At 43.0% G+C, this 12,168-nt stretch overlaps 1 protein-coding gene across 1 annotated transcript in view; it reads right to left on the bottom strand.

The window, feature by feature from the left end:
* Positions 1 to 3,769: 3,769 nt before the first annotated feature.
* The window catches only part of TRABD2B (TraB domain containing 2B), a 409,581-nt gene continuing 401,182 nt past the window's right edge, over positions 3,770 to 12,168 (bottom strand). The window contains exon 7 of the mRNA XM_077825080.1: positions 3,770 to 3,992. Within this exon, the coding sequence (XP_077681206.1) occupies positions 3,770 to 3,992 (223 nt within the window). The remainder of the gene's footprint in view (positions 3,993 to 12,168) is intronic.

Below are 12,168 nucleotides of genomic sequence, written 5' to 3'. Positions count from 1 at the left end.
AAGGCTCTTTCAGAAACATAGCTCTGTGCTATCTAGCATTAGCGTATTTTTATTAGTACTGGGTTAGCATAGTTAATTACTAAAATATTCCATTTTGTCTATGCTATACTCATTTTGTAGTCCCTTACATATTTACTGGTATGATTTAAAAACAGTTGATTGGAACCAGTTAACTGGACAGATATCTGTACACTAAAGCACACAGGGAATATTATCAAATTAGTTAGGGAACCTCTATGATAATGACTTCAACACAGTTCTCTAAAGTCCGTGGAAAGCTAGATCATCCAGTACAGGTCCTTCTCCTTAGCTCCAGCTTCAAAATAGCCTTCAAAACAGCTAACTATCAATTCAATACTTAGCTGATATTACTTTTCCACATGAGGAAGTTGCTACAGAGATGTTCTAGGATTTTGAATTGGAAGGAAAGTGGCCTAATATTGAATGCAAGGGGAGGTCTCCAGGAGGAAGTCTCTATATAAAACATGGACCACACTATGAAGTTTGAACATCCGTGTACAGAGTCATTCAAATAAATGGTGGCAATGCCTGTTTCCCCTGAAATACAGATGCAATCTTGGGACGTGACAGCTATAACTAGAATACATGTAGAATAAGTATCGTAGTATATTGGGCTAAAGGGTATGAGTACCATTCTCCTATATGAGAGAGACTCAGGACTACTCAGCCACATGTCATAGGTCTTATCATGCTAACGGAGATTCTCCTTTAGCTCAGGCGGTAGGAACCCATGCTTTTGGAGCAGGAGGGTCTGAGTTCTATCCCTGCTGCTAGGGTGAAGTTCTGACTGACTATGGTGTGCAGCCTAATGACAAACCTGAAATTCCTAGATGTCCATAGACTTAAAATGATGCAACCCCCCGGCCCCCACAAAAAATCAGTCTGGTCTAATGGATAGGACAGAGGCCTGAGAGTCACAAGACTTGGGTGCACTCCTAGCTCTGCCGCCGACATTCCCAGTGACCTGGGGCACTCACTTCAGCGCTGTGGATCTCTTGTTCCCCTCCCACCTTTTCTCTGTCTTGCCTATTTAGATCAAGGGTGGGCAAACTTTTTGACTCGAGGGCCACATCTGGGTATGGAAATCATATGGCGGGCCATGAATGCTCACGAAATTGGGGGTTGGGAGGGGGTGAGGGCTCCGGCTGGGAGTGTGTGGGTTCTGGGGTGGGGACCAGAAATGAGGAGTTCAGGGTGGGGGAGGAGGCTCTGGGCTGGGGCAGGAGGTTGGGGTTCGGGGGCGGGGGGGGCGGCTCCGGTTGGGAGTGTGGACTCTGGGTGAGGCTGGTGATGAGGAGTCTGGGGTGTAGAAGGGTGCTCTGGGCTGGGACCGAGAGGTTTGGAGAGTGGGAAGGGGATCAGGGCTGGGACAGGGGGTTGGGGCGCAGGAGTGGGTCAGGGGTGCAAGCTCCAGGTTGCGCTTATGGACCCTGCTCCCCAGCGGGAGCTCGAGGGCCGGATTAAAACATCTGAAGAGCTGGATGAGGCCCCCGGGCCATAGTTTGCCCACCCCTGATTTAGACTGTACATTTTTGGGGTCAGGAATTGTCACTCACTGTGTGTTTGTACAGCGTCTAGAATAATGGGGCCACCATCTCAACTGGAGTCTCTGGGTGCTATGCTACCATATTCAAGTAATAATAATCTTCCTCTGTACTGTAGCATCACACCAAGAAAACCTGCATTACCTGCGGGTCCATTTACTGTGGGATAGTTTATTCTTAAATGAGTTCACAGTTCTCAGTTCAGATGGTCCGTTCATTGTCTAGAATACAGCCATACAGCGTCCCTGGTTTAGGTGCATTAAGGTTGAATTTGAAGGCCTTTTAAGACATTATATTCAAATGAAGTCCTCAACAGTGCAACCGCTCAAATAAAGCTGTAACGGAAGTTCCTAAAACATGCTTGCAATACACGGCCCAGTGCAATAAATATCATGGAAGGGGAATGGCTTCCTTCCAAAACCAACATGTCTAATCATCCACACACCAAAATATACAATGGAATAGTATGCATGAGATGTCCTTGTAGCTGTCACTGGGGGCAAAGCTTGATGGCTTCCATTTCACTTGAAGCCTTATGTGCGTGCCCCTGGAAAAACAGGCCTAGTTCCGCAAACAGCGGACCTACCTAGGTTTGCACCATTCTTCTAAAACATAATCTAATTTTCTGCAAACGCATTTCATTTTGGTCATTTTGTTTTTTCATTAAAGACTGTTTTGATGAAAACATTTCGACCAGGTCTATTAACCCAGCTATCTTCTGGCAAGACTCGTTCTCTTTGAGGACGAAGCCTGGGCAAAGTTTCATATGTTCCATCTCTTTTTTTCTCTAGCGCTGTCTTTCAAAGTGTGATTGGAATTATGAACAAGAGATGTACTTTTTCCACCACTGCCAAGCTCAAAACTAGCTACATAGATAATGATCCAAAATTGCAACTGGTGTGAATGGGCACAGCTCTGTTTAAGTCAGTGGAGCTGCCATGATCTAGACCAGCTGTGAATCTGGCCCTTTGTCTTCATGCTCTTCTAAGAACCTAATCCAAAACCCATTGAAAGGACCAAATCCAAGACGCACTGAGATCAGGGGGGATCTTTTCATTGATTTGAATAGGTTTTGGATCAGGCCAGAACGTTACAGAGAAAGCAGCCACGCATATCACAGCAGCAGGATCGTGGCTACAAAAGCGAACTTTACAATGCTTCTGCATCCCCAACTTACTCAAGGTGAAGCGTGGCCACAGCTGAGAAGCTTTATAGACTAGCATGATATTAAACATTTAAATCCTGTAAGTAGGGCAAATTCTGCTCTCATTAGCACTTGTGTAAATCTGGAGTAAATCCAGTGAGGAGTCACACTCATGCAAAAAGGGTGTGAGAGGAAAAACCAACTCCGCAGAATTACTCCAGACTGATGCCATGCGTTTTCACTAGGAAAAAGGTGAGTTCTTGACTGAAGTTAGCTATCATAATGTATTAGTTTGTTAATCCTAGAGAAGACAACACAGTCTCCACTTTTCTTACAGGTTGAGTTGAAGGCAGTGGGGGAAGCTCAGGGTTTATCTTGACTTGCCAACTCATATGAAAACCACAAATGGTCTTTTCTTCAAGAGGATTTTACCTTGGGTTCCCTAACTTGGGTTAAGAACATGCCTTTTTCCCTAGTGACACCAAGGCCACAGACAGCATGAATTGTCTAAAATATGTCTAAATTATGCTAAACGGATATACCCCCCCACTCCCCCCCACTAATCTCAGCATCAGCATAGATTTGCCTATGGAAGGGTTAGTGTAACATTTTAATGACCAAAACAGCATCTTTGGGTGTCATTTCAGATTCATTGGTTAAAAAAAACAAATCTAGAAAATATTAATTTATCTGTTTCATCGTCACTACTGTTTAATGGGGATGTTATTAACATATCCAATACCAAGAAAAATAAGTTTACCAGTTGAATAAATACACTTTTTCTTTTTTTTATATATATATGAACACATATATTTTACAAAGCCCCATAGCACTATGGGAAATAAAGATCCTTCTACAAAAAAGAAGATGTAAGTCAGTGTTACAATAAAGCTTTAGAGTTTCAAAATATATCTGGGCTAAGAGACAAAACCAGCTAGAGGCACTACGATTTCTCCTTGGTGAGAAGGTCCAGGTTGAAACCGTCATGGAGAAAACCACACACTCATTCATAAATTATCTCTGTTCTCCATTTTAGGTATTGCACGTAATCCTAGGTTGGTCAGGAAGGCCTCAATAGACTCAGGACAAAAGACACTATTGACACATAGAAAGAAGCAGTTATGGATGGCGCCAATACCCGGCCAGCAGCTGAGCTCTTTGGCTGACGGTGGAACGGGAGAGCTGAACGTGGTCTCTGATCCAGTTGGTTTGAAAACCAAACGGGAGGATTGACTGTGATGTAGCCATTGGTTATCCTGATGTGGGAAGGTAGCGTGGTCGTGCTAGGAGAAAAGACAAGAGGACAAAATTAAACAGGATTATTTTTTCAGTATGCAAGTGGTTGCTGAGTCTACATCTTCCTAATTAGTAATAAGAACAATAGTTTGAACAGATAGAGTTTCTTTCCATGGAAGAGTTCACTGTGCTAATTATTTCACCACATCCCTGCATGAGAGGTGTTATTCATCTGTTTTACTGGGGGCGGGTGTGTGCGTGTATGAAACTGAAGCACAGGGAAGTGACTTACCTAATGTAACCTAGTGAAAAAATCAATAATAGAACCCCAGAGTCCTGACTCTAGTCACGTGGCCACGCCTATGTGTGCAAATTTAGAGATGTGAGCTTCAGTTCTTCCCTGGCTACAAGGAATTGTCTGTCAAAACAACACACTTGAAATGGACTCAGTGGAGCTATGTCTGTTTATACCAGATGAGGGTCTGGCCTAATAACTACATGACTGATGATTCACTGAGTTTTTGAAATAAACAAAAAACCCAAGCTTCTTCCCACTGGACTGGCATTTAGTGTGGCTATGCATGCTGTTAGGACGGTCACAGTTCAGGGCAACTCCACCTTTTCCCCCCTCTATGGTCCACCAAAGGCTCTGACATGTAGGCCTCTTGGCTCCCCAGCCATCACCTCTCTTGGGCAGAGACATGCATCTCACTCCCCCTTGACTGGGGTATTTTCAGGCCCAGTTCCCTGCCTACACTCTGAATTCCCCCAGCAAGTCAGACTGCCTAGATAGGCCTGCTTTGCTTTTCATCTCAGATGCTATCATTAGCATAATTGCTCACGGTTTTAAGTTACCACGCATCTCTGTTTAAGCGAGCATGTTTATTTGTAAGGTAAAAGCGTTACAGAAAAAACATATTAAAACAATAAAAGAATCTACCCGTTTGCTGATAAGTTTACCAGAGACCAGCCCCACAACTCCACAAGAACTCCGGTCAGTGTTAGTCCTTCCAACCCTTCCCTAAGGACTGGGGTGTCCCTTGGACAGTAGGTCCTGTCTGTTGACTGGACCAGAAAGATGGCCTTACATCAGGTTAAACTCAGACTAATTATTGAAAAGTCCTTTTTGTGTCTGTTGGCCTCTGGAGAATCCTGTCTGAAATAGTATAGGCAAGCCTCCCTAAAGTGAATTTGCCTAATCACCACCTCACTGTTCTTAGTTCCTGGAGGGGCTGTGGTTACCATCCCCCATGGAATTACATATGGTCCCTGGGTGGTCTACAATGATACATAAACTTAATACAGTCAGATCTCCCAAAGATATTGCAGGAAATTACCCTATATGTCACAAGGACCAAATTCTGGTCCCAGTGAAATCCAAAGTAAAAAGTCCCATCTATGCCCATGTTTTTGCTCTTAAACTGCAAGCCCCATGTCAGACAGAGTCTGCTTCTATGTAATGAACAGCATCAAACTCACTACCAGCATTCAGTAATTAATAAGCAATCATGTGCACCAGTGTGACAGCATTAGTCGAGTATAGCAAATCTTGGAGCACCTCTAGTAGATTATCCTCAAAGAAGCAGTGCATTCTCCTGGCAAACAAGGTGAAAAATGATAGAAATGCCTGTGACAATCTAATGTGCATGCTGGTATCCACAGATTCTCTCTGCAGTTTTCTTAATCACCAGTGAAACAGGACTTCGAGGCAGTAAACAGCCCATGTAGCCACATTTCTCATGGGACAGTCTGAAAGTATATAGAAGATTAGGGTTGGAAGAGACCTCAGGAGGTCACCTAGTCCAACCCCCTGCTCAAAGCAGGACTAACCCCAACTAAATCATCCCAGCCAGGGCTTTGTCAAACTGGGCCTTGAAAACCTCTAAGGATGGAGATTCTACCACCTCCCTAGGTAACCCATTCCAGTGCTTCACCATCTTCCTAGAGAAATAGTGTTTCCTAATATCCAACCTAGACCTCCCCCACTGCAACTTGACACCATTGCTCCTTGTTCTGTCATCTGCCACCACTGAGAACAGCTGAACTCCATTCTCTTTGGAACCTCCCTTCAGGTAGTTGAAAGCTGTTATTAAATCCCCCCTCACTCTTCTCTTCTGCAGACTAAATAAACCAAGTTCCCTCGGCCTTTCCTCATAAGTCATGTGCCCCAGCCCCCTAATCATTTTCATTGCCCTCCGCTGGACTCTTGCCAATTGTCCACATCGTTTCTATAGTGGGGGGCCCAAAACTGGACGCAAAACTCCCGGTGTGGTCTCGCCAGTGCCGAATACAGGGGAACAATCACTTCCCTTGATCTGCTGGCAATGCTCCTATTAATGCAGCCCAATATGCCATTGGCCTTCTTGGCAACGAGGGCACACTGCTGACTCAGATCCAGCTTCTCGTCCACTGTAATCCCCGGGTCCTTTTCTGCAGAACCGCTGCTTAGCAAGTCAGTCCCCAGCCAGTAGCAGGGCATGGAGTTCTTCCGTCCTAAGTGCAGGACTCTGCACTTGTCCTTGTTGAACCTCATCAGATTTCTTTTGGCCCAATCCTCCAATTTGTCTAGGTCTCTCTGGACCCTATCCCTACCCTCTAGCATATCTACCTCTCCCCCCAGCTTAGTGTCACCCGCAAACTTGCTGCGGGTGCAATTCATCCCATCATCCAGATCATTAATGAAGATGTTGAACAAAAATAGGGATGTAAAAGAAAAACATTTTAATAAATTCTAATAAAAAATATTCCCCCCCCCCCACCAAGCACAGTCAACATAACAATCTGTGGCCAGAGTCACCGCTGGTATAAATTGGTGTGAGAGCTATAATGATTTGCACTGGCTGTGTCTGCATAAAATCACAGACAAAAGGGTCAGCAGCTAACCAGGAACATAAGACTGGAAGGGATCTCTTGGGTCATCAAATCCAGTGGTCTGCTATTTCAACCAACCACGTTATATAGTCCCATTAATTAATTTAACAATATATAATAAACCACAGATATTAGAGCCGGAAAATACCTCTTAGAGCACCTAGTCCATCCTCTGGCCAATGCAGAATTGTTGCATATTGGAGTTTTTTGGCTGTGATAAAATGTCTTCAGTAAAATGTACAGCAAAGCATGTAATAAATGGGCAACTTGGTTCAGCAGTGATTGACCTTCTGTTTCCGCCTTCCATTTACAGAATCATTATACGAATCTGGAAAGCTCCCAGTCTCCCCGAGCCAAATAACCTGCTATGGTATCACATTTGCAAGCTCGTACTTTTGATCAGATGATGCAGCAGACGATACAGCAGCCATTCATTGCCCTCCCAGCATTAACACTGGTAACCCTTTCTCAAAAAGCAGCAAACCCAGGCCCTGATTCAGCAGGTTCGTTATGCACATGCCTGACTTCAAATATGTAAACAGGCCCATTGACTTCACGTGCTTAAAACAAGGCATATGTTTAAGTACTTGCTGAATTGGGAGTACACCAAAATGAAAATAAACACACACACACAATTCTATTATACATTGGTTTGGGGATCGATTCTGGTTTAGCACTTGAGGAGTAGTAAAACTGCAATTTTATTTTTTGTGGTTCAGCTTGTCCTTACAAATCTAGTCACATATTTGGCAATAGGTATTGGTATTGCAATAGTAGAATCCATAGAAGTAACAAGTTGTAAGCAAAACCTTTGTTCTTAGCACAGCTAGTGAATTTCAAATATCCTCTACACCAAGCGGGAGCTCTTTCCTGGAGGTATTGTCTTTCAGATGGTGTATACAGTTGAAAGCCTGTTGATAATACCTTCTCTTATTCAGTGCTTTTCATCCCTAGATCTCCAAGTGCTTCACAAAGGAGGTCAGTATCATTATTCCCATTTTACAGAAGGAGAAACTGAGGCATGGAATGCCAACACTGCCTAAGGTACTTTTGAAAATCTTGCTAGGCATAAATCTGCATTTTTAGGTGCCTATATACTTTGAAAACCTTGGGCTTAAATGACTTTTTAGCAGACCAGAGGCAGACCCTGGAACAGAACCAGGTGTCCTGAGTCCAGGTCCAGTTCTTTGTCACTGCCTAACCTTTTTAGCAAATAGAAGGGCATGAAAAGATCTCACTCCAAATTGAACAAATGTACCTGCCTACCTCGGTTACCTCTGCAGTTTCAGATGGCAATGGTATTATCACTTCCTGCCTGAGATTTCCATCCAGCAAGCTTTCCAGTCACAGGGCCCCCTTTGAGATCCATGGGAATTCCATGCATGGAATGGTTCTGGGAGGGGGTGCCCAATGCTTCTATGCAGGGGTTGCTGTGCCCTGTTAAACAGCTGCCATGTTTCCCCTCAAAGATGGCTGAAGTTCAGTGGTGGGTGAGTGATTCTTTTAGACACAGTTTACAAAATACTTTGGGACCTGTCTGGATGAAAGGGGCTATGTAAATACATGATGATATTGTTAATCACCCTAAACAATAATGTGTACAAGCCCAGCATTTGGTTTTCTTTATAATATTGGGCGAAAAGAGGTCATACGGATGACATGTCAACAGAGACTCAGACTTAAAAAAATGGAGTTTGCAACTAAAAGACCAAAGAGCTGGTAAGTTGCAATGCTGTTTCTGTCAAAATTCTCCATAAAATAATGCCTGGTTCAAATTTGTGATTTGAGGTTGGTTTTGTTTTTTTTTAAATTGAAATGATTTTCAGCATGTGCTTCCTATTCATTTTCAAAACAAATTTAACCATTATTGAGCTTTTGTTTTGTTTTTTTTAATCCACAGATGTGGGAAGAGTCAATCAGATTATTTTCCTGGTGGCTTTTTCAGATCTGAGATCAGTAATAACGTCCTCCCTTTTTTAAAAAAGGCTGTTTCTGTGGAATCTAATCAGACCATTATGCATGTCACTACAGATTAGTAAATAAGATTCACAGGTCCCTAGGACCAGCCACATGCAGTATGATGACTGTTAGGCTTGTTAGAAGTTTTATAACTTCACGGGGAGAATATATTGGGTACTAAAGGGCTGTTTAATCTAGTGGAAAAAGGCATAATGAGAAGCAATGGCTGGAAGTTAAAGCCAGACAAATTCAAATTAGAAATAAGGCACAATTTCTTTAACAGTGAAGGTGATTAGCCATTGGAAAAAAGTACCGAGAGCAGTGATGGATTCTCTGTCTCTTGAAGTCAAGACTTGGATGCCTTTCTGGGAGATAGGCTTTCATCAAACACAAGTTATTGGGCTCAAGGGAGGAGTAGCTGGGTGAAGATCCATGGCCTGTGTTATACAGGGAGTCAGACAATCTAATGTTCCCTTTTGGCCTTAAAATCGATGAATCTATAACTCACAAAGACACACAAATGTGTTTAAGCTAAAGAATGTGTATTAGTCTTTGAAGGATTGAGTTCTGGAAAAAATAGAATAGGTCAAAATATAAAGAGATTTTTTTATTTTGCTTGGTGGGGAGCAGTAGGCCACCTTTGTTGGAGACCAAAGATCTACCCCACTGTTTTCCATACTTTACGTGTCTTCTCTTGAGACGCTGAATTGCAGTCTCCTTACTGTCAGCCCAAAGGTCCAATCCTGCAAGGTGCTGAGCACTCTAAATATGTCCTTAATTTTAAGTACATGAGTAGGTCCCTTGAAGCCAATATTTACACACTTAAAATTAAGCACTTTTCCTCTAGTTTGTGCTGCTTTTGCACTTCCAGGTTCCAGCCAGGACCAGACGTGAAAATACCATCAGAAAGGCTGGCCTTGGGGTACTCCTGCCCCAAACAGATGTCGGAAGTAGTGAAAGGTTTCCAGTCCAACTTTGCAGACCCGAGCGGTTTGGATAAACATTTGGAGCCCCCTTCTTCTGTTGTGGAAAATTTAAAGTTGGCGCAAGAGACTTCTCCTTTGCAAATCCTGCCACCTTTCCTTTCTACACCCTTTCCTTTCTGCCTTGTTTTTAACCTCTTCATTTCCTTCTCCTTTCGCTTTTTAACTTGAGCTTTGTGCTGCAGCATATCAAGGGTTCGGGGGAATAATGTTTGTATGAAAGATCCTCTACAAGATAAAGAATTGTACTAAATTTATGACAACAAATGTTTATTCCTGGAAGAAGCATTATTCAGACTGTATTTCTTTGGGATCAGAAATAACTATAATGATAATTATTAACAACAAAGGAGATTGCCCAGGTCTGACAAAAACTATTGCTATGTGAACTTCTAGGAGTTTAGGCTTGATCCTCTTCGCACATGTGGCTGTGTCGTCTGATGTGTGAATCCCTACTGGCTGAGACTTGAGTCTCCTCTCCCTTGTGGCTGAGTAAGCAGGAGTCATTCCAAAGAAGTGATGCTGGTGTGCAGCTGGTGGAGAGACCAATCAGATGTCAACATTTCAAATGCTTAACTCAGCCCCTTATAGTTCAGCGGCTAGGGAAAAGGACTGGGAGTGAGGAGACCTGGGTCTATGATTGCCTCTGCCACTGATTTACAGTGACCTTGGCCAAATCATTTTGCTTCTGTTTCCACTTTTCTTAATGAGATTGTTAACTTTTTAGGGCAGGGATTATCTATATGTGTACAATCCCTAGCACAATCTGATCTTCATTGGGATCTTAATAATAATAATAATATTCTAGCACAAACATTTTGCCGTCTCTCTCAGATTTGGACTATCCAGCTGCCAAGGTTATATGGAAAATTCCTTCTGAACAGACTTTCTTGATGTATTTTGTTACTTCTGTGGCCACATTTAGTTCTGGAGCAAATCACAGAAGAAAGCAGAGTTGCACTCACTCGAACGAGGGTGGAATTATGCCCTTTGTTTCAGGTAATTCCCAAAGGGCGGAACTGGCCCATCCTCCAAGCCTGAGAAGGGGTTCGATTTTGTCTTTATTGTTTTTTTGGGTGAAAGTTCAGGAGTGGGAGCACTCTTATTTCTTGCTAACATGTATTTCCATCCCTAACTAATACCATACAGGTTCCTATTTAACTTCAAGTGCCAAAATCCTTCAGGAAAATCCTTCAATTAGTTTGCATACAAATACTGTTCCCACTGTACCATGAATGGAGCAGAGGCAGAATTGGTACCTAGGTTATTTTTCAGACAACTGCAGAATAGTGAACATACTGTAAAAACTAATAACCTTTGAAGCTCACCCTCTGAGTGATTACCCCATTCCCATCTAATGACTTAAAGATGTTCTATTCCTCTTGGATTTGGCAACAACAAAGATTTCAACCTTATTAAAACCAGCCTGTCAGGAAACGACATGTCATCCCTAGGGAAAAAAAAAACTAAGAAAGAAATGAAATGAAATTCTTTAAAATCCCTGTGAACAATAAGTCAAGATACCATAGCTGAAAAATACCATGATTTGTTGGCTAGTGTTTGGGTGGTCCAGATACAGGAGATGACAACTTTAGTTCTTCCCTTTGCCCTCCTTAGAAATGCTTGGATGGTTCTCTAAGATCCTCAGAAGATCCCTTGTGATTTCATATTAGGACTCTGCCAGATCCTCAAAAATAGTTCGGCTCCTAATTTCCATTGAAATCGGTGAAGAGCAGGGCCTTCGTGGCCACAGAACCTAGAAAATCTATCCCAGTTTTTACATGAAACCCAGCTCTTGCTGAGATCGAATACTTTGGAACTGTTTGTTTGGCCAGGTCTATGGAGACAGCCAAGCCAAAATGTGCTCAGTAAAGTTGCTGGTTGGTAACATTGGCTCATAAGGGTCCATGTGCTCATTCTGTGCACACATGTGGATGTACAAAAATGCTTCTCTGAATTGTGCATGCAGGTGCTGCAGCTGCATGCATAATCATGGTAACTGTGCATGCAAATGACCACATGCTTGTCTAACTGGTCAACCTTGCCCACACTTCCTGTGATAATCAGCACAATCGTGGGAAGTCAGCGCACAAGCTATGCAGGCAAAGATGCCCAGAAAATTAGGAAAAATCTGGTCCGTATTGTGCTCATTCAAGGCTACCAGCAATTGGATGGTCCGCAACATGTGACCATTAAAAGAAACAGGTTTTCATGTGATGAAGCTGTAAATCAGGTCGTGTCAAACCCTCCTCCCCAAATGTTGTGTTGCTTGAAATCTGAATCCATCTCTTTTATCCACTTTCTGCACATGGCCCCCATTGTTAAAATGGTCCGAGCCAGAACGCCCACATCCAAACACCCCAATCTTGCGGTGATCCATGTTGGGATCCAGATTTGTGTCTCTTGGGCT

Source organism: Eretmochelys imbricata, chromosome 8 (genome assembly GCF_965152235.1).
Source record: "Eretmochelys imbricata isolate rEreImb1 chromosome 8, rEreImb1.hap1, whole genome shotgun sequence".
In the NCBI taxonomy this organism is placed as follows: Eukaryota; Metazoa; Chordata; order Testudines; family Cheloniidae; genus Eretmochelys; species Eretmochelys imbricata.
The sequence above is the reverse complement of the archived record's forward strand: the minus strand, read 5'-3'. Positions and strand labels throughout refer to the sequence as shown.